The 23358-nt window shown below is 37.2% G+C and overlaps 1 protein-coding gene across 2 annotated transcripts in view; it reads left to right on the top strand.

Annotated features, from left to right (window-relative positions):
* The window catches only part of SCAMP1 (secretory carrier membrane protein 1), a 40294-nt gene that overhangs the window by 11485 nt on the left and 5451 nt on the right, over positions 1-23358 (top strand). For both annotated transcript variants that reach the window (XM_015652642.3, XM_015652643.3), the window contains 6 exons: positions 1129-1206; positions 8231-8329; positions 8600-8711; positions 15130-15258; positions 20824-20983; positions 22646-22747. In XM_015652642.3, the coding sequence (XP_015508128.1) occupies positions 1129-1206; positions 8231-8329; positions 8600-8711; positions 15130-15258; positions 20824-20983; positions 22646-22747 (680 nt within the window). The remainder of the gene's footprint in view (positions 1-1128; positions 1207-8230; positions 8330-8599; positions 8712-15129; positions 15259-20823; positions 20984-22645; positions 22748-23358) is intronic.

The following is a 23358-nucleotide window of genomic DNA, read 5'->3' as shown; positions in this document are numbered from 1 at the left end:
TTGACTTTCTTTTTCTGATTGACATACCTGTAGAAGCCCTTGTTATTCGTGTCACATGCAAAGGTTTTAAATGTATCTGTCTTTAAGGGGAATATGAATATAAATATATATAAATACATATTTATTTTCTTCTGTCTTTATCAACTCCAGTTTGTTTCCTAATGTTGAAGAAGACTGAGAATGAGAAAATATCTATATCTAAGCATAATAGTTACAAAATAAGTAGTATATCTATATATAGCTCTTTTTCGGGTTTGGTGTAATTATAAAATATTGTACATTTGTACAGTTATGTAAATCTAAATGTAACTAACAGTTTTGAATTAATAGATTTACTAATTTTCAAGAAAGCTTATCTTTTTCCATAGTTATGTTTTGAGAATTAAAAAACTTTAGGGCACAGAAACAATGTGGTTAAACCAGGCATCACATGGAATAAGTACAGGTTTTTTCAAACTAAATTGATGTCATCCATTGTGGTGGGCATTTCTGCTCTTCTGCAGAATAAAGCCTGCCTGCTTTGCACAGAGAAATGTTTCATTCTTGAAATCATTTTCTTAAGCTAAATTGCGAGCAGTCTTTCTTGCTGTATAATTAATTGAGGCAGAAAAAATTAAACTTTATTCCTTAATTTTACTACTTCAGGTAGAAGCTGAATCAGAAGTGCTTTTGCATAGTGGGACCCTGTTTCTTCAGCCTCATTTTTATGAGATGTTTTCTCTGTTCTGCATGGGGTTGGATGTACTTCTAGGTAGGGAAGTCCAAGTGTTACATTAATCTCTTTTCTTCTCTTGTGGTTTTCAAGTGTATAGGCATGGAGTCCATACCTGGTCAACACAGCAGGATACAGGATTTTTCCCTTCTCTGTTCAAAGCTTTTTTCCGTATAAATCAAATGTATGACAGATGGGGTTTCTCTTATGCTTTATTAATCTAGGTTTATAAGAATCTCAGAATGACATTATGTTAGCTTGGAGATAAAGAGGTGGATGTTTACAGATTTCTTTACTGAAAACAAACTTTTTTTACTTTGAAAGAAAATCTGACTTTTATATGATGTAATGATATGAGTGTTGACTTTTTGATCATATGCATTTGCACAGATTTACACAACTGTTTCCTCTTCTAGGATCCTTCTGTTACACAAGTGACGAGAAATGTTCCTCCAGGGCTTGATGAGTACAATCCATTCTCTGATTCAAGAACAGTAAGCACATATATTTCTTATATCATTCTGTTAAGCTTTGATTTGTGAGGTTTTATTTTCAGAATTGGGACTGATGTTGTAGAATGGGCTAGCTACAGGTAGTGGAAGATGTGTAAGACTAGATAGTTCCATGCAGTATTTGGAGGATGCATTGGCAAGGTTGATTTCAGAGAACTTTGAGTTGTTAAGGAAGATTGGCCTTCTGAAAGGGGACCAAAACAGAACTGAGTTTTTTTCCTGTTTTTATTAACTTCTTTTTCCTGTTTTTACAGACTTCTGATACTGTCCTTGTGGTTTTCTGCATTTCACTAGCTTTGAAGCTTAGGAGTGTGGCATACCTATGCAGGGTTTTGCTTTTGAATTCTGTTTCACTTAATTAAAATGCTGTTCAGAATAAGGAAAACATTGTGTTCAAATAACAGTCCACAGGCATTGAATAGTGGTACAGTTGTGAAAGGAAAAATCTATGTCAAAGAAACAATTGTTTTATGCCTCTAATTTATATAGTTTCAGTATACCCTGTGCTGTTCTTTTCCATTGTAGGGAGGAATACAAGAAATAGGATAGTAAATTCATACCGTAACTGCATTTTTCAGTGGCTGTTTTTGATATTGAAGATCTTGTGAAAGATTATCAAAATGTGTAGCTGGTTATTGTCTATCAATGTAATTTATAAACATTTAAATATTGTATCTTTAAAATGCAGTGCTATTTTTTATGACCCGGTAGTGCTGTTAGGGAGTGTTCATATTTGAGTATTTGTAATGCCATGGATGGAGCAACAGAATTCACTTGTGAGAGAGAAGGAGCTTATATTAATTGATATAAACCAGCATTTTAACAAAGTTGCATAGCAAATGCAAGGTTTGATAGTAAAGTGGTTCAAGAAGATTCCATGGTGATGTACATTTGATTACTGCCTAGAGGACATGGGCTGAAAAAGCTGTCAAGAAGGTTCTCCTTTTTAATCATGAGGTTTGGAAAGGACCCCATTGCATTCTGGACTCCTTCCTGAGGGGGGTTTTGCTATGTGTGGATCCAGACTTAGTCCCAGATTTTGCCAATGATATATGTCTAAAGGACTACATGTGCACTATTAGTCCTTTCTGTCACTTAGCTAAGATTTCTAAGTTTAGCTACAGTTTTAATTACTGAAAATCTTTTGTGGCAAGGAATTTCTCTGCCTAGAGGAGTAACCCTGAGATATGCCCCTACTCAAGGGGAGGTCCTGATGTGCAGCCCACTGCTGTGTGAGAGACCTCAAGGGGCCCTGGTATGCACTGTTTATGAAGTAAGATGATTGATTTATGGTCATATTTGCATACCGATTACAGAAGTTAGTTTCTTCCAAACTTGGCTTGAGTAAAATCTTTATTAGCAGTATGGTTAGGTGGGTGCATTTCTCAGATCAGCCTTTGGGTATTGTTATATGTTTCCCCCAAAACCTACTTAAAAGTTTGATGCAGTCATCATGACTAGATGGATCCATTGGATGGATGTTAAGCTTTGGATTCTGTTAAGCTTTGATTTGTGAGGTTTTACACATTCCATTGGATGGATCCATCTGTTACTGGTTATAACTTGAGAAAGATTATGGGACATAGTGGGGGCAGGGAGAGCAGAGTCTCATAGTAATGAAACAGTAAGGTTTCATACCGTTTTAAAATTCTGTGTGGAAGAAGCTTGGTTTTGGGTATGCCTTGGATCAGCTGTTGAAGGCAGACTATTTACAGCTAGTACCAATGTTAAGCAAGTCTCCAAAATTATTTTCTCTTAGGTCACAGTATCAGGAATTACGTTAGATTTAGTTTTATAAAGCTTGAAGACTTTCAAAATTGCTTTGTATTGACCATAAATCATAAAGAAAGTAGATCTGGTTTTAAAAAAATATAATCTCAAGCTACTCTGACTTGTTTATTATTAAAAGTTTTATTACTTTTTTACTTATTTTAACATGCAGCTTTGTGGTAAAAGGAGAATGGGAGCATATGGCTTAGATTGTCAGGCTTTGAACAGTCAGGTGTGCTTGGATAAAAAAAAATAATTGTTCATTAGTGATGTGATTCAAAAAGCTGAGAGTATGGAGGAAGTCTAAGTCAATGGTTTGATCTACAATGCACTGTGATTCAGTTAATAATCTATGGCACGTTTAAAAATTAATGAAAATTGTCCACTGAATGAACACTTCTCTCCCAAGGTAAAGAACTTCCACAGGTTTTCTTGACAAGAGTAAGACTGAAAAAATAAAGCTAAAAGTGCAGTAATAATCAACCATTACATATTAAACCCCTTCTTTACTGTGTGTGGATGCTAAACATACAAGTATTTATTCTGTTATTATATACATTTGAAGGAATGTACCTTCAAATACTCACAATTCTAAATGCTCACCTCTGTTTTCCTAACAGCTTTGTGTACAAGAGAAGAGCATACTATGTGTGTACAAAGAAATATGTGCAACAGGAGTAATGGAAAAGACAGTGGAATGAAATGGAAGTGAATGCCTTTATAGACTGGATAAACAGACGCAGAAGCAGGGTCTGTGAATTTTAGACTTGGGGTAATACCCAGGTTTCTGCCTGTCAGTATCCCTGCTGTCCATCAGATAGGGATAGGAACTCTGTGTTTTGTGTCCTGCTCAGAGCAAAAGCATCCAAGTAGTTTTGGTGCAAGTTAAATCCAGATTTGTAGTGGTTGTATCAAGATGGTATCTTGCAGTCTCTAGAACTAATACAGCATTCAGCTTTGATCCTTGTACAAAAAAGATGTGGACAGGCTGGAGAGGATCCAGAGAAGGGCCACAAAGACAGTCAAAGGCCTGGGAACATGTGAGGAGCAACTAAGGAAACTGTGTTTGTTCAGCTTTGAGAAATGAAGTCTTAGGGAGGACCTTAATTCCATGTTTCAGCCTCTAAAAGGTGGCTATGGAGAAGATGGAGACTCCATTTTTACAAGAAATTGCATGCAAAAGATGAGAGGTGATGGGTAAAAATTACTGCTAGGGACATTCAATTGAACACGAGGGGAAAATGTTTCACAGTGAGAACAACCTGAACAGCAACTTGCCTAGACTGATCTCCCCAGGGAAGTGTTGGATTTTGCAGCATTCACATTGAGCTCAACAGAGTGCTAGGACATCTTGTTTAGACTGTGCTTTTGCTATGAAAGGTTGGACTAGATGGTCCTTGAGGTCTCCTTCCAGCCTGGTGTTTGTGATTCTTTTCCCATTCTCTCCAAATGGAGGCTAATGAAGTATGCTAGAGTGCAAAAATATTTCTCCATTTCAAATCTTTCAATCAATGGATGTTTATTCTGTGAGAAAGTTATTTCAAACTGAATACTATAATTTGTTACATTATCTCAGTTGTGCTCCCTTTGTCAAGTGAGGCACTTCCTACCAGTCGTTTTTTGGGTACAGGGTGGAACAGGGGGGAAAAAAATTAAATCCTACTTTTTCTCAGTATTCCTTATTTTGTTTATTTATTTGTGGTATTTTTGTGCCTTGACTTTTTTCATCCTTCACCTTCAGTGGTAGGAAGGTAGCATGTAAGACATATGGAGAAGAACAAGTAGGCATGAGAGATTTTAGGTTGCATGTGTCACCACCTCAGTATCTAACATGAGAAATCAGGAGTTTTAGGATTTTTTTTTCCTTTATGCTTATCAGATTTCAAAATCTGTCTTATTTTTCATAGTTAAACAAAAAAATTTAAAAAATTAGGGAATGATGTAAATGTCAGATTAAGTACCATTGGCTGATCTTCAGTGGTTTTGTCTCCAGCTCCAACAGTCACCATGGAGATTACATTGTATCTTTTGTCATGTTTCTGAAGATCAGCAATGAAGATTAGATTATACAATTAGTATTTCTGCTTCATCATTTAATGAAATTATGTTAAAAAGAACTTTTAATCTCTTCCTGCTTCTAATTTCTTCAAATTTTTCTGAGCTCTCTGTAGATATATAGATAAGCATATATACCCATATATATATCTATACATAATAATGCATATAGCAACCAGTTTCAAATTGCTGCATTAAAAAATTGGGAAAAAATCATTAGTGGAGTTGGATTTTCTGTTATTGTTTCAAGAGATGTATTTCAATGGGCTATTTTTTTCTGTCTAGCAAATTCGTGGGTAGTTCCCTATCCTTCCATCTAAACACATCAGAAAAACACAGAAGTCTGTAAGAAACCAAACTGATCATCCACTTCTGGCTTCTTCTGGAAGTTTTAACCTCTCCCCAGTAAATAAACTTCATTGTATGAGGAAATCAAGAGAGAACTTCTTTTCAACACCTATCTCCAGTTAGCTGTTGAAAACAAGTTTAGTTAGATGATTTTTTAAACTGTATTCTGATTATTTTTAAACTGACTATTGCTGAAACCTTAGGCTGAAAACCACAAACTTTCACATTGGGAAGTTGAACTATTCTTTAACTGTTACTTAATTTTGTGAAGGGAGCCTCTATATCAAGTGCAAAACTGAAAGATTAGGAAGCTGCTGCTGTCAGCTGAAGCTGCATTGTGTCCAGATAAAAACAGCTACACATCAAGAATTCTTCAGGCCCCACATCAAAAATCATATGGGACCAAAAGGCATATGCAGGGTGTATAAAGAGCATGTGGAGAAGGAGTTAATGGGTTGTGAAGGTATGGAAGCCCAGAGTCTTCTTTGTCCTAGGGTCCCTCTCAGGAGGCGCCCAGCTCAAACTGTCTTTCAGGTACTGGAAGGTGCTATTGCATCTCCCCAGAGCCTTCTCCAGGATGAACAAACCCAACTCTCTCAGCCTATCCTCAAAGGAGACATGCACCATTCCTCTGATTGTCTTGGTGTCCTTCCTCTGAACTCACTATGTCCATGGTCTTCTTAGGCTGGGGGCCCCAGAGCTGGATGCAGTAATCCAGTTGGTGTGTCATGAGAGCAGAGAGGAGGGGCAGAATTGCTTCCTCTGACATGGGCCACTTCGGGTTAAGTGGATGTAACCCAGATTGTGAGCACAATGCTAGAGCTTGAGCATACACTGATACAACTTCAGTACTTCTCACTTCTAGGAAGATCCTAAATTGTGCAGCTATGTTTTGCAGGGTTTTTTGTTGAGCATTATTTTGGGAGCTAAATGATTTTCCAAGATATTTGAATACTTCTGTTTGTTTCATTATAAGTAGCTGTGGTATTCTTTCTGCTTCTCAGCTTTGATTAGGGTTATAAAAATAAGTACTTCAGTTTGACAGGAAGAGTTAGAGCAAACTGAGTTTAAAAAGCATGATGGTTATTTTTTAAAAAGCCATCTTTAAGCTTAAGAGCAAGCAATTTCTAAGTATTGTAATTCAAGGAAGTGAGGCAGAACGCCAGCTTCGCTAAGCAGGGATCTTTTTCTAGAACTTAAATAAAAATGGGAGGTGTTTGGACATTGAAAGCAAGGACAGATGACACAGGAGGGGTACAGAGATGCTGTTCACCACTGCAGGGAGATTTGTGTGGTTAAAGCTTGATGAGCATCCAAGCTGGACAGCACTTTGGTGGACAACAAAATGGCCTTTTAAACAGGTGAATGGCAAAAAGATGTTCAGAGATAATATTAATCCATTACTTGATGAGGTCAGTCACCTCACAGTTAAGGGTGTGGACAGAGCAGAGATGTTTAATGCCTTTTTTAGCTATATCTATAACAGTACTGATGGGCCCAGGGACTCCTGTAGTCCGGTGACTTGCAGGCTTTGTAAACTCTGAAGTTGTTCAAGATTCGCTGCTCCAACTGAATGCACACAAGTCAGTGGGGCCTGATGGAATTCATCCTAGTGTACTAAAAGAGCAGAGTGATCATACAGTGGGTCCTCTCCATGGTATTTTTCAATGGTCTTGGGAATCTAGAAAAGTATCTGTTGATTAAAAGCTGGCAAACATTGTCCCAGTTTTCAAGAAGACTAAGAAAAAAGATTTTGGGAATTAGACGCCAGTAAGTTTCACTCCAGTGCCTGGTGAAATCATGGAGAAGGTTATTCTGTGAGCAAGGGAAAAATCTTGAGAGACAATGCAGTCATTAATCAGAGGCGTAACTGGTCCATGAGGGGAAAGTCCTGCTTAGCTATCTTAAGCTGGGACTTGTAGTCCATGATCCCTGTAGGTCCCTTTCAACTTGAAATACTCTATGAATATGATGCTTTCTTCACGAGGTTCTTCATCTATTGTAGACGATTTATAATAGCTGTGTCTATTGTGCATTGTTTTGATCTTTGAATAGTAACCTGAAAAAACACATTAAAGCCATATTGAACTTCAAGCATTTAAAATCAGTTTGGTCTCTACAACTTTGTTTCCCTGTGCACACATTATGAAGCTAAGTAAGTATGAAAACACAGTATCAAAAACATACACTTTTTTCTGTACTTATGGAAATATTAAAGAAATATTACTGTATTTCAGCAGCAGACTGTATAATCTGAATGCAATGGCTGAAATGCAACTTTTGCTGGAATTATATTATTAACACATGTATCAACCTAGCAGAAATTGTGGAGTGATACCTTGCAAAAACTGGTGAAATAGTCAAGTGATAGATTATGGATCTTGAATTTGAAAGTTACATGTGTTACATTACTTCTCTAGTTAGCCAGGTGATATAAGTCTTTGTTAAGTAGAAGGCTCTGAAAGACATTATTAATAAATTACATTGTGTTTCAGAGTATGAACAGATGACTCTTAAATGCTGCAATTCTCTGAAACAGTAGCTGGCCGTATTAATATTCATGTCTGAACAAAATTAAAATTCCATTTACTTTTACTGAATTCTTAAAATTCTTTGAGTGTTAATTGAAAGTAGTGCAAGATAAGCTGCACCACAGAACCCAAGGGATGTCTTTTTCCTAAAGACTGTAAATATTGCAACCAGCATATCAAGTTTTTAATTTATATCAGTAGCACTTCCTTTAAAACTTCTAAATTGGTTCTTGCAGATACAATGAAAATAACTTCATTAGAATAGGAATATGTTTCCTTGTAATTGTCTTTTGTTTTCTTAGCCTCCTCCAGGAAATGTGAAAATGCCTAATGTGCCCAGTACCCAGCCAGCAATAATGAAACCAACAGAAGAACCATCTTCCTACACACAAATAGCAAAGGTTTGTCTGCAGCTTCTAGAAACTAGGTTCCTTTTAATAATAATTATTTAAATATGATTCTGGAGTAATGTGTTTTTTAAGTAAACACTGCTTTCCTAATTAAAATTAATACTGCCTTTAAGTAATTGGTAATACGTGAATTTCTGCTATATTGGATCAGTCTTCATAAATAGAGATGCTTAATTATAGTGAAAAGACTTGGAATATTTATGCCATGTTCATACTTTTTGTGTGTAACTTTTTGTGCCTGGTGATACTTGTTTCGTTCAGGAGCATGCATTGGCCCAGGCAGAGCTGCTAAAGCGACAAGAAGAGCTGGAAAGAAAAGCAGCTGAACTAGACCGCAGAGAAAGGGAAATGCAGAGTCTCAGTCAGCAAGGAGGTATGCATGAAAAATATACTTCAAATTTAAAAAATTTCACTTTTTCTTAGAAACTTTTATTTTTACAGTGATATTGTGAAGAAGATTGAAGAGGGATTTTTTGTAATGTCTTCAGGAAAAGGAATTTTATTGCCCTTCAGAAAATGCATACAGTGAATAAACTGGGCTGTCCTTACAGATTTTCAGTGAAAAAAAATTAAATGTGGCCTCTGTAGCATGTTAATCTCTTCTATCATTCTTTTCTATTTTTATTCTAGATTAGTATTTGAGTAATACTACTGAATAGAAATGGAACATTTTGAGATGAAGTAAAACTAACTTCTTAAAGTAACATCTCTTTGATCTCTCATCTGTCAGTATTTATAGCTGTGGGAGAACTTTTCTGGTTTGAAACATTTAATTTCCTTTGCTGTGTTACAAACATAATATATATTACATGTATATTATATTTATATATATAATATTTGCTACACAAATGGCAGAATGATCTGTTATATTATTAATATTTTATTAGTTTTTTTGTATGCCACAAACTGTGTGCTGTGTAAAATGAACAGTTTTTTACAGCAATTTCACAAGTGTGAGAAGATTTACATCCTCTTAACTGAAGATGCTGTGCTACAAGTACATCTGTGGGAGTATTCCTTTTCAAAAAGAACTTCAGACTGAAGTTCAAAAAAACCCCAAAACCCAACAAAGCAAACCACTGTGTGGTAAGGTTGACTTTATGTCGTCATTTAACTTTTATCTACAGTTCTGTTTTATTTTCACACATGTTGGTCTGTTTTTGAATATGCAGTGTTACAACTCCAAATTGCATAATTCCTTAGTAATTCAAGTTGTCAGGGAATTCTGTAGAATAGAATAAAATATTTTCAGTTGGAAGGGACATGCAGTGAATCACAGAGTATTGATTGGAATAGAATTGGAAGGAGACTCTGGGGATCATCTTGGCTAAGACAGGGTCACCTGGAACAAGTGATGCAGGAACAGGAGTGCATCCAGGTGGGTATTGAAGGTCTCCAGAGAGGGACACTCCACAAAGATCATTCCAGTGCTCTGCCACCCTCAGTGTAAGGAAGTTCTTCCTCATGTTGAGTGAAACTTCTTGTGTTTTAGTTTATTGCCATTGCTCCTTGCTAAATTGCCCAGTATTTGGGCACTGCTGAAAAGTCTCTTGGCACCCACTTTTGAGATATTTGTATGCATTGATGAGATCCCCTTCTCAGTCTTCTCTTATCTAGACTAAACAGGCCTAGCTCTCTTAGTCTCTCCTTGTAAGAGAGATGCTGCAGAACCCTCATCATCATTGTGACCCTTCACCGGAGCTTCTCCAGAAGCTTCATTTCTCTCTTGAGGAGCCCACAACTGCACACAGCACTCCAGGTGTGGCTTCACTGGGGCCCAGTATGGGGGGAGGTCATCTCCCTTGACCTGCTGGCCACACTCTTCCCAAAGCAGCCCAGGAATGCACTGAATCTCCTGGCCACAAGGGCACACTACTGGCTCATTGTCACCTGGTGATCCACCAAGACTCCCAGGTCCTTCTCCACAGAGCTGCTCTTTAGTGGGGCAGCCCCAGCCTGTGCTGGTACTTGGGGTTATTCCTCCCCAGGTGCAGGACCCTGCACTTGCCCTTGTTGAACCTCATTAGGGTTCTCTCCTGCCTACCAAGGTCTAGCTGGAAGGCAGCAGAGCCTTCAGGTGTATCAGCCACTTCCCCAGTTTGTATTGTCAGCAAACCTGCTGAGGGTACCTTGGATCCCTTCATCCAGGCCAGTCATAAACAAGTTGAGTGAGACTGGACCCAGTATTGATCCCTGAGGAACACCACTGACTACAGGTCTCCAGCTGGATTCTGCTGACCCTCTGAGCCCTGGATCCTGACCCTCTGAGCTCTGCCATCAGCCAGCCCTTGGTCCACCCCATTGTCCATTCATCTAAACCACGTTTCCTGTGCTTACCTATGAGGATGTTGTGGGAGATGGTGCTCAAAGCCTTGCTGAAGTGGAGGCAGACAATAACCACTGCTCTCCCCTCCTGCATCTACCCATCCTGCCTTGCCATCACACAAGGCTGTCAGATTGGTCAAGCATGATTTTCCCCCCTGGGGAATCCCTGCTGTCTGCTCCTGATGACTTTCTTTTCTTCTGCAAGCTTGGTGATGACCTCCAGAGTGTTCTGTTCCATCACTTTTCCAGGGATGGAGGTGAGACTGACTAGACAGTAGTTTCCTGGATCCACCACCTTCTTGCCAGTTTGGAAGATGGGAGTAACACTGGCTTTCCTTCAGCCATCGGGCCCTGTTCCTGTTTTCTGTGACTTTTCAAAGATGGTGGAGAGTGGCTTAGCTACAGCATCTGCCAGCTCCCTCAGCACCTGTGGGTGTATCTCATCAGGGCCTGTGGATTTATGTGTGTTAGAAGTCTGCACAGTTGATCTCTAACCAAACCCTTTATGAGTGGGGGAAGTCTTTTCTCCAGCCTTCCTCTCCTTGCCCCAAGGTCTGGGATTCCTGAGGGCTGGCCTCAGCAGTTAACACTGAAGGAAAGAAGGCATTCAGTAATTCTGCCTTCTCTCTGTCTTCCTTCACTAGGTCACCTATCCGATTCAGCAGTGACCCCACATTTTCCCTAACTTTCGTTTTGCTGCTAATGTTCTTGTAGAAGCCCTGCTTGTCCTTGATACCATTTGACAGACTCAATTGCAAGTGGGCCTTGGCCTTTCTTGTTACATCCCTATATATTCCAATGATGTTTCTATAGTACTCCCATTTGACCTGCTCCTTTTCCCATGTCCCATAAATTTTTTTCTTGTGTTTGAAATTTACCAGAAGCTCTGTGCTTATCCATGCAAGTTTCTTTCCCACTCTTCCTGATTTTTTGCTCATGGGAATACACTCAACTTGAGGAACTGATGCTTGAATATTGACCAGCTTTCTTGGATCCTCTTCTTCTCTAGAGCCCTAACCCATGAGATTCTGCTAAGCAGGTCTTTGAAGAGGCTGAAGTTTGCTCTCTGGAAGTTTAGGGTTCTAGTCTGGGGTTCTAGATTACTTTACATCCTCTACACAAGATCTTGAGTTCCACCATCTCATGTTTGCTATGGTCAAGGCTGGTCTCAGCCTTCACATCTTCAGCCATCCTGGTTTGATTGTTATCTTGGTTTGGAGACAAAGTTGAAGTCCCCAGGAGAATCAGGGCCTGTGACCAAGAGGCTGTTCCCAGCTGTCTGTAGAAAGCCTCATCACTTCCTCCTGCTCGTCAGGTGGCCTATATGTAGACACCCACAACCCTTATTAACCTGTCCATTAATTCTCACCCATAAAATGTCAACTCATTTTTCTGCCCCTGAATAGAGCTTGATACAATCTAGTTGCTTTCTCATATGAGAAGCAACTCTACCACCTCACCTCTCTGACCTGTTCTTCCTAAAAAATTCACAGCCATGCATGACATTATTCCAGTCATGTGAACTATCCTACCATATTTCTGTAATTGCAATGAGATGATGGCCTTGTGACTGCACATAGATTTCCATTTCTTCTTGTTTATTCCCCATTCTGCTCTGTGTTTGTACAGGCACTTCAGAGAGGAAATCAAGCATCCAGATTCCCTAGATGGAGTGTAAGAGGATTCATTGTAGTCATGAGCACCCTTGATGTCATTAGACCTATGATTCTCGTCTTGAGAAGCAGTCAAGGAACATCTGTTGCTGCACTGATTGACACAACCTTCTCCCTAGAAAGAAGCAATAGAATAATCATAGCCACTTGGGACCCCACCCCCTGAGTCCTGTAGTCTGAAGTCCATCTCACCAAATTGGCCAGCTTGCTGCCAAAAATTCTCTTGTCCTTTTTTAAACAGGTGGATTCCTTCCTTCCTAACAGGCTGCAATCATTTAAGCACAAACCATTGTTACAAAAACCAAACCCTTGTTAGCAGTCAGAAAGCCAGCTATTGATCTGCACAGTGTGGTAGCTTCTGGTTGTCCGTTTCTGTGACCAGGAAGATGAGGTGATGATTTGGGCGCCAGTGTTTGTCACTTGTCTTGCCAGTGCTTTATAGTTTTCCTTGATCTTGCCTATTTTTTGACTTGTGGTATCATTTGTAGCCACGTGAGAGTAATAGTGGGTAGTGGTCCATGCTCTTGGCTAGTTGGGCTACCCTCTTGGCAGCATCATGGATCTTAGTCCCTGGTAGGTAGCATTGCCCCTTGGGATTCTTGATCAGACTGGTGGATGTTGTCTCAGTGACCCGAAGAGAGTCCCCCACTCAGCATTTCTTATGGTAACGACTATGTCCTGCTGGTCCAGACACTCCTTGTTGAACTTGCTAATGGCCATCTAAAGCCTTTAAAGCATCATATCTGTTTTGGTGTGGAAGTTGGAGGGTAGAGGTTGGACTTGGGCTCTGTATTTGTGGGTCACTAGGATCCAAGGTGTCTCACACTCAGTGATGTCCCTTGTAGGTGTATGGTTTCGAAGCCATTTTTCTATCTCCCTTTCCATCCCTCTAACACTGCACAGCCTCTTTCAATTTGTCCACCTTCTGCAATCGTTCATCAAACTATGCACATTCCATTCAGGTGCAAGCCTTTTCTCCAGGAGACATATCTGTGCATCCATTGCAAGCTACCACCTGTACTCATGTCTCTTTCCTTACCAGTTTCCTTGGTGGATGTATCAGTCAGACTTTCTCTGGGGCTGTCTCAGACACACTAATTTTGAGACAAGTGCCCACCACTATAGCAGAGACCAAGAGCACTTAGCACTTACCTGAGGCATGGACTTGCCTGTGGACTGCAGTTCTCTCCCTGCTTACCCCTCTGCACAAACTTCTGCATCACATCTTTTTGATGCACCGTATCCTGGTCACTTGTGCTCCCTAAAGCCAGTTAAATCTCCCACACTGCTCCCAGCAATGCTCACTCCATGCCTGGCTGGTTAGTGACAGCTTTTGGGGTTTTGCCTGCTGCTAAGGTGTCCCTAAGCTCAAGAAACTTCTGGACAGCTTGGTCTGATCTTCACCCCGAAATTTACTTCAGTTGCTCTTGCTGCTGTCCTGACTCACAATGGCTGTATAGTACCAATAAATTAAAGCATGTTGTTAAGGGCATTGTTCATATCTCCTGGAACACTGACAAGCTGAGGACATTGACCACTCCTCTAGGAAACCCATTCTAGTGTTTGACCATTTTCTTGGTAATGAAATGCTTCATGATGTCCAGTATGAACCTACTCTGGCACGACTTTGAACTATACTGTGTACTGCATTTCTGGATCCCAGGGACACGCGCATTAATTTGGACACCTTTGAATACACTATAGAGTGGTCTTGATTGGAGAGCAAGGTCTTTTGCAATTCTCTAGCTATTTGCATTCAGTTGCCTTAAGACGCTGGCTACACATCTAGGACACTGTTGTCATACGTTGTCTTAACATACGGTTAAGACAGTATGTTGTCCTAACTACGGTGAAAGGTCTTCAAGGTGGTACATCATCTCAGCTTGATGCCTTTGGCTTTCTCTGCTTAGGTTCTGTGTGGTATTGCATTCAAGCTAATAAAAGTGTGCTGCTTCCTATTTCAACTTATTCATTTGGTCACACATGGTGATGAATATATCTCTTTCATCCAGAGTTTGAGATGCTATTGCAAAGGTTTGTTGCAGTGATTATCTCAGCTGAATCTCCAAGTCTATGCTTGATATGACTTTTGTTCAGCAGAATGTATACTCTAACCTGTGATCAAATAAGCATACAGGAAATCCAAGTGTCTGATCCTGTGTCCTTTGCAGTGTCCTCACTCTGTCATACAACTGTATCAAAATACAGTGATGCTTTAGGGCATATTCTTGTTAGGAAAAGATACTTAAAGACCAGTAACTCAGTATCTCAGTAACTGTGCTTCTTGAGACTTCCTGCCTTTTAGGTAAGTTTTGACTGGAAACCATATTGGAAACTAGAAATACTTTTCAACTAAAAATTCCAGGATTCTGAAAATGAAGAGTGCTTTTCTGTCCCCTATCTTTTTATTCAACAGGCTATGTGACTATGGTGGGCGTTTAGGGAAATAAAGGAATTCTCATATTTTTTTTCTTCTGCCCATGTCTACTTTGTGAAAAATTCTCTTACTTTTTAGGAGATGTCAGATGCCTGCTCAGTCTTTTATGTAGATAAAACATTGAACTTTCCTTAACCTTCCTACACTTAATTGTATTTAATTTCTGAAGTTTATATTGAGGACTGCTCTTAAAACTCTTGGGTTTTGGTAGCCCAATTTATTCATCCACTTGAGAAACTCATGCATTAAACAGTTTACAAAAGGTTCAAATGTATATCACTTCCAAGTATACAGAGACTGAAACCTAAACTACATTATAAAGGCCTTTTTTTTTTCCTTTATTTTCTGTTTTGCAGGTAGAAAAAATAACTGGCCACCTCTTCCTGAGAATTTTCCTGTAGGTCCTTGTTTTTACCAGGATTTTTCAGTAGACATTCCTGTAGAATTCCAGAAGACAGTAAAGATTATGTACTATTTGTGGATGTGTAAGTATTTTCTTTTTAAGAAAAATAAAGTGCCTATTCAAACTCGGTAATACATACATGCTACTTTGGCTTTTGGAACATCTGTAATAAAAAAATATTTTGAATCCAGAAGCCATATGTTGAAGCAAAATTTTATGTTAGCTTTAGTTTTAAAAGTATTGAATTATGTCATAAAAGCTTCAACAGAAAAAAAAAGGATTATCATTGTAGGGCAATTTCTTTCTAACTTATTGCAATTGTCTGGTTTAAGTTTCTCCAGTTGTAAAATTAACTTTGACCATTTATTAACTTAGAAATAATTTTACTCTTTTTAAAATCTGCTTATATGTTAAGGAATAAATCTCACAGTTACAGTTAATAGAATTTTGAGTTCAAGATGTATAATATCCATTTGCTTTAATATACATAGTTTTGTATAGTTTAATATGGTTTTAATCTATAGCAAAGGCTTAACATCATTTCACCCTATTTTTAAAAATAGAAGAATCAGTCCATGTTAGAACTATCCTTTGTAGGCAAATAATGCTCTACACCATCTTTGTAGGATTAATTTTGCCCTCATTGAGAGCCTGTGTTTTGACTGGAGAAGTGCTGAGTTAAACAAGTGTGCACATGCCACACTTGTTTCTTCTGCCTTGTCCACTGTGATTGATAAAAGCCTGACAAATCTCTGATGAAATTGCAAGATAAAGATACTTTGATGCCTTCAATATATTTGTAGCCTTCTAAGAAAATGTGGATTTCAGATATTTTCTATATTTTTTTTTCATAGCTTAAGATGTAGTTAGGAAATCTCCATAATTTTATATGTTACTCTGGTAATCCTGTTGCTGTGATGGAACCACATAAGTGAAGCACATAAAATGAGCAGACAGCATTGGATCAAGTCAGTTCCACTTCATCATAATCTACAGATTTCTATATTCGTTGCTAGATCATTAATCTTCAAATAAGCAACTATAGAGCGTATGACTGGTTACTCTCATAAAGTTGACAGATAATTTAGATGTATATGAAATCTAAGGTGAAATACTCAGAATTTTAGGATGGTTACCAGTTCTGGCCATTTGCAGGACTGAGTTTTGAAAGTGCGTATGTTTCAAGTACAAGGTGAAGTTGGGCAGTTAGAATTTAAATGTTGATACTGTGCTTAATTTTCTTTCTTATGCCAACAAGTAAAGGAAGAAGCAATATTATATTATTTCAAAATATATAGAACTGTGCTTTTATGTGACAGCTAATCTTCTAGGTAGACTGAGGTTTTAACCATCATCTTGCACTCTTTGCTCTTTAGCTGTAGTACTCTCTGACTTATATAATACTCAGGAAGTATGAACAGGGCATGATAAAGAAAAAGACAAAATCTGATTCATGGTTAAAAAAAAAATATAAAAAAGATTGTGTATAGAATCCCATCCCTTAGAGTTGGCTGTTGAGTCAATCCTTGACACTTGAAATTTCCTAGGATTGCATCTATCTGGTTTGGCTAATTTCTCATTGACTATTTTTCCTCAGGAGAGGTACTTATTCCCACATCTTATAAGGTCTAGGGGTTCTGTGAACATAGAGGGGTTCATATCACATTTGGATAAATCTAGTACTGCATTCTCAGTACTTTATAAAGTCAGTACTTTTCCTTTGTAGTAGCCCTGGGAACAAACTTTCTAGTTTAGTTTTCTATGTCTCCACAGTTAGAATTAATGTTATATCATTTATATTAATTTTATATCATCATTCTTAGTTTATATATCTCTGAGGAAATGTCTTTACCTAAGAGCTATATGCTCTTCCTTTCATGAAAAAACATGAACTCTGTATCCCTATTTCATTAGCTCATTTATCTTTTCTCCTTTTGTATCAGAAGTTTGAGTTTTCTAATTCTTTGATGTGGTTTTATCTTTGCACATTTTTTCCCCAGGGGAGAGAATTTATATTTTTTTTAAACAGATTGAGTGCTCACATGTGTTTGTGAACTATAACAATTAATTAGCAATGACTTTTCACAGTTGCCATTGGAGTTTTTCTATTCTATCTTGGCTTTGTGACCATCAGTGCTTTAAGGACTTGCACATGAAAATGAGAGTTTTTCTAGCTCATTAGCACTGACTACTGATTTTAAAATTTTGCTCTTACTTTGTCCAGTGTCAAGTACAATGTCTCTTGACTTGTGCTAACAGTCAAAAACAGGCTCAGAAGCTTGTTTTCCAGCTACTTTCCCCACTGGCTGATAGCATGTGCCAAATAAACCCCACTGATTTTCAGAGGGTATTTCTTACTTGAAGTTACAAACTGAAGAGATTCTGGTAGAAAAATAATACCCTAAAGTGCCAACTTTTTTTCTTTTTCTGTTTATTAGAGTTTCATCTCGTCCTCTGTCTGAGGATATGATAAATGGTGTATATCTATATATGTCTGTATATCAGTCTGTGTAGATATTTGTTCTACCTGTCCCTGAGAACCTCCAATGATAGACACTTCACAAACTCCTTTCAAGCCTGTTCTAATGGGTTGCTGTCTTTTAGAATTAGATGTTTCCTGGTATATTAATTTAATTCTCCCCTCCTTTGTTTGATCTTTCCTGTTGTATGCACTGTTGTAATGGAAAAGGTATTTATCCCCATTAGTCATCTCATTTTGCCTTACTTATCATAGTTCACTCAGTCTTTATTTTTGGGTGATGTTTTATCGAGGTTTGACTGGTTGCTGTCACACAGATTCACTGTTGGTCCACTCCATATTATTACGTGTCTTTAACTAAGTAGCATCAGGAAATTTTTTAGAAGTACCTTCATATTGTAGGTAGCACATGTTTATGTGCTGATCCAAGTCTGCTTAATGCTTATTTTATGTTATAATATATGTTAGAATATATTTTTCCCCATGAAAGATTTGTCTGGTTTTTGTAAGGCATATTAGCATGTCTCTCCCAAGTGAGTGGAACAGACTAGGAACAAAAGCCTAAACAATATCTGAAGCTACCTGGTGCTCCAAGGTTATGTGTGATCAAACTTCATTAGCCCAGTCCTCAATTGTGAGTTGCCTTGTGGCTTCAAAACTCTCCATTCTATAGGCATCTCATTTCCCTTTAGGCAGTTCCAATCCAGGGTGATAGTCATGTGGTCTGATATGGACTTAGGTTTCCTGAGAATATAATCAATGAAACATTACTGAAATTAAACTTAGTACAAAAATTTGTTTTCATACAGTCTCAAATGGAATAGGAGAATCATCTTAATAATGTACATGCCAAATATCTTCAGTAAAGACTTGTGGTCTTTATCTACAACTAACTTTCAGACACTTATGGATGATAAAGTGTAGTTAATTAAACCATGGAATAAATCTAAGGAGAATTCTTTTCTTCAGGGAAGTTTATACCAACAAGAAGAAGTATTAATATTTATTAAATTAATGCAGTCTTCCATTGTTGGCTCTTATTCTGGCATGAATGCCTTTTTTTCCTACTTCAGCTGCTTCTGCACACAAACTAGGAGAAGGCTTTCTTCAATCACACAGAGTACTCTTATTGTTATAGCTCTGAGGTTGTCTACAGAAATTGCATGCCAAAGCCCTAGGTGATTTCAGCCCCCAGGTGGTCATTATTTTCTAATAGCTTGTTTTATGGTTTAATTTGCTGAGGCAAGGAGGTGGAAGGTACTTAAAACTGTTACCCTGAACTTCACAAACACATGTCTGTTCATATAAGAGCTAAGCTTGCCTGGATCCCTTAGTGAAGGTGTTGGCTCAAAGGATAAATAATTCTCTGTACCTTGCAGCAAGCAGGCAGAGGCTTGAAGGGCAAGCACAGTGAAGTGAGAATTGCCAGTCAAGTCTGCTGTCTTCCTCTATAGCTCGCTAATACTTGTTTTGTACAGCTGAGACTCTCTGTTACAGTAGTGAAGCACACCCTGTATAGTATCAGTTGTGGGTGTGATGCTTCAGCCCTTTCGCACTGATGGTACTCTTTTAAAACTTGTCCTGTTACCATAATTGCAGTTATATATATAAAAAATAAAGTCATTTCGAAAAGTTCAAGCTCCACCAGAATTTGAATTTTTCTTGTAACATAGGAGTCTCCATGTGTTCCAATATTGAGTAGAAAAAGAGAGAACACGCCTTTCTTGTACTTACCAAAGGAAGGCAGGAACTGGGATTTGTATAGTTTCTTTGCTTTATGAGGCATAAACACACAAATTCTGAAATGAGTTGTTTTGCCAACCCCTTGGGGCAGTGCTAAAATATGGAGGTGCAATAATTGCCTTTTATTTAGAAGAACAAAGTGTTTTGATTCTGGTGACTCTTACAGGAAATTATTATTTATCTGAGGAAATATTTTCAGTTTCATCAGAATTCCATGTAATGATCTATGCATATTGCTTTTAAGAGTTCTTTCCCGCTGTGTTGATTTAGAGCTCAAGTCATAATTAAGACAGCAATAAAGAGTTTCAGGATTCTCTTATTCAGAATCCTCAGTATCTTATGTGCTTGTTCTGTTAACCTTACCATCCAGTAGAATCACTAAAATATTGCTCTGAACTTAAATAAAATAAAAAGCATTGCTGTCAGGAACAGTTTGTGCAGTTATAAATCTCCTACTTTATCCTGATCCACCAGGAAAGAAGTTGTTCTCTGAGGCAGCAAAATCCCTCCTGAATCGCTGGTTATTGCTGAACAAAGAGAGAAATTCATGTTCATATCTGAAGTCTAGCAGAGCTAACTTCTGTGTCAGATAGTATGAATGTAGTAGTTGTAATGTTTCTTAATATTGCCTTATTCTGTTCTAAGAAGTAAACTTAATTGAAATAAAATGTGAAGTCATAATTCAAATGCATTTTCTTTCGTAGAAATTGAATAGTTAATGTGTAACAAGGTCTGCAAATGAGAAAATTACACAGATCACCAAAAAAGCAGATGTTCTAAGTAACATTTAAATATACAAAATATGTTGAAGTTTATATTAAAATATAAGATATAAAAATATATCTAGAACAGCTTCTTGCAGACCACATTTTACTGAGGAACATTCTTAATAAATGGGGTTTCTTGTTTTATTATATGGAAGACAAATCTTTCTGTTGAAAAATTATTTGGGAAATTTTTGTTCTCAAATTTGAATGTGTACGGTGTTTATTTTGTGATGCACTTTGTCATTTTAAGGTGTCTCTCAAAAAATACTCAGTAGTCTCATAAATATATATATTACTACTGTAGAAAAAAATAAATTATTGCAGCTGTAGAAACGTCTTTTTTCTTATTTTAATGTTTGAAAGTGTTTTATTTGTATGACAGGATATTTTTCCCTTTCCAGGTAGCTACTGGTACTTGAATTTTCATGTGGAGTGTTCTCACTTGTGAATACAGGATTTACCTGAAATTTAGAAAACTGTCAAAATCAATTGATTACAAAAGGCTTTGAGATGGTATTGGTATTGTCAGCACGCTGATGTTTTGTTTAAAATGCTGTTTTGTTTAAATGTTTAAAAGTTCACATATAACTTCAGCAGTTGTAATAATTTATTGTTTAAAAATAACTTAATTAAGACTATTTTGCTTTTTATTCTACAGTCCATACAGTGACACTGTTTCTTAATATCTTTGGATGTTTGGCCTGGTTTTATGTTGATGCTACGCGAGGGGTTGATTTTGGATTGAGTATTCTCTGGTTCTTGCTTTTTACTCCTTGCTCTTTTGTCTGCTGGTACAGACCACTTTATGGAGCTTTCAGGTAACAACTTCAGTTGACTTGGGATATTCAGAAACTTGTCAAAATGCATAGCATTCCAGAATTTGCTTGATAATCCTTTACAGTGCTTTCATGAGAAATAAAGGTTATGTTTGCCATTAATTCAGTTGTTGAATTTGAAATACTGATGCCAATAGATAGTAATATAATGGAATATCCTTTTAAAATATGTATCATTTTTACCACAGACAAAATATTTGTTGGAAATACTTAACTTTGTTAAAGTTAATAAGGGCTGGTAACAATTGTAAAAAACATTCTCAAATCTCTTTCTCTTCACACCAAGAATTTGAGTAGGTTAGTAGTCAATAGTGTCCTAAATTTTTTGCTTCCTGAATGAACTTCAGAAATAACTACTCTTAAGTGATGTATTTTAAAGTGATAGACACCTATGATATCTGTAATTTAAATAGCCTGAGATTCTTAAGAATTAACAGATAGTAAACAAACTAGTACATTTCCTAGTTTTAGTAATCTTTGCAAACTTCAGAAACATGAGGTGTGTGATTAAGAGGAGAATGGTGTGTTTGCATGCAAAGTAAAACTTCTTCTTAGTGACGATCACCATGTAGAGATTTCAAGTCCTGTACTCCTAAAGTTGTTTTTGTTTTTTTTACATTGAAGTGATTCAGGATGTTCTCAGCTAAAGTACCCTTATTCTTGCATTAAGACTGATGGCCAGAAGCTGCAATTAACTGTAACATTTAGAGTACAGGAAGTATTTATTTTTGCTAACCAAGGAGGTATTGCTGTACCCACAAATCTTTGAGGAATCATATAGTTTAACTTGCATTTCCTGTCTAGTAAATCCATAGCTTTTCTTAGAGAAAATTGGTTGGTTGAAGAAGGAAAACTACTACTTGCATATTCAACTTTCAGTCAGTTGCTCAGCTGAAAATGAAACCGTTACTGAACTGAACTTGTTGAAACATAGGTTGAACTGGTATAGGAATTACAAACTCCCTTCTGCAGAAAGAGCTTTTAAGAGCAAAATCTGTTTCAATAACTTAACTAAATGATTTCTACTTTGAACTCTAGTAGAAAGCATAACATATGATCAATAGTTTAGCAGCAATAAGTTGAATCTTTTTTGAAATTTTGCCTGTACATTTATATTTGGCTGTTTCTAAAATTTTATTTATTTTCAGTCTTTGTAAGGCTGCCATTTTAGTAATTTAAACAGCAAATGTATTTTGTGCATTTTACTTCAAAATAACAGCTGCTTCAGTATTTTGGTGTGCTCTGTGTTTCAGTAATTCCATATGATATTTTACTTCTTTTCACAAGTTAAATACTCTCTTCCCATCTTTCTATCACCGTGAACTTCACTCTGAAAGTGGAGCAGAATTCTTAATACAAACTTAAATGGTTAGTTGAAGAGGCCCTGCTCTGAGCTGAGCAGAACTATTCTCACCTTTCTTAGAGATGCAGGTGGCAAAATCACTATATTAAAGAAGAAAGAGCAGTTCTTGTAAATAAACACTCTAAAAGAGACACAGAATTGCTGATACTTCAGGTCACTTGATAAATGAAAGTACTTTTTCTCTAGTTAATGCAGAAAGAAGTTAGATTGGTGCTATAGAATGTGAATAAAAATAATGAATTTTCTGGCTGCTTTAATCATTTTCCCCCCACCTCTTTCAGGAGTGACAGTTCATTCAGGTTCTTTGTGTTCTTCTTTGTATATATCTGTCAGTTTGCTGTACATGTACTTCAAGCTGCAGGATTTCAAAGATGGGGAAACTGGTGAGTATTCTGTTTGCTATAGTGTTGTGCTGTCTGTAAAACAAACAGATTTGAAGTAACAACTGTAATACAGTCTGTGTTTTTAAAGGAATAATACTGTGTTCACTGGAATGTTACACTTAACTCTCAAAAGAAAGCATTTTTGGAGTGCTCTTAACTAGGAGAAGTGGGTGAAATGCATCCAAAGAAAGTGAGATACCTCTGGTACTAGGCTGGTCAAAATTTTATCCTTCAATTTAAACTACTTCGAACTTTTCCATGCACTGCCACCTCAATTTTGGTGGTGTAAGGAGTTATTACTTGTTCTGTATTTAAGGTAAAGGAGAGCAGAAATTTAGACATCCATAATATATTGTTTGCATATTTTTTATATTGTTAGATATTTCTATATATTAGTAAACTTCCTACTCAATGAGAAATTTATGGCTAAAATTTGTAGAATGAGTTAACAAGGCATTTGGATGAATATAGTAGTATGTCTTTGATATTATTTGAAAAGTTTATTTGAGTCACATCCATATTATGTAATATGAATTAAGAAATAAAGGAATATAATTCTTTTAAATGTTTGCAAATACATAGGCATTTACATGAAGCTTGTATGTATATTA

This window comes from Parus major, chromosome Z, assembly GCF_001522545.3.
Source record: "Parus major isolate Abel chromosome Z, Parus_major1.1, whole genome shotgun sequence".
NCBI lineage: Eukaryota > Metazoa > Chordata > Aves > Passeriformes > Paridae > Parus > Parus major.
This window is presented reverse-complemented; position numbering and strand designations above follow the sequence as displayed.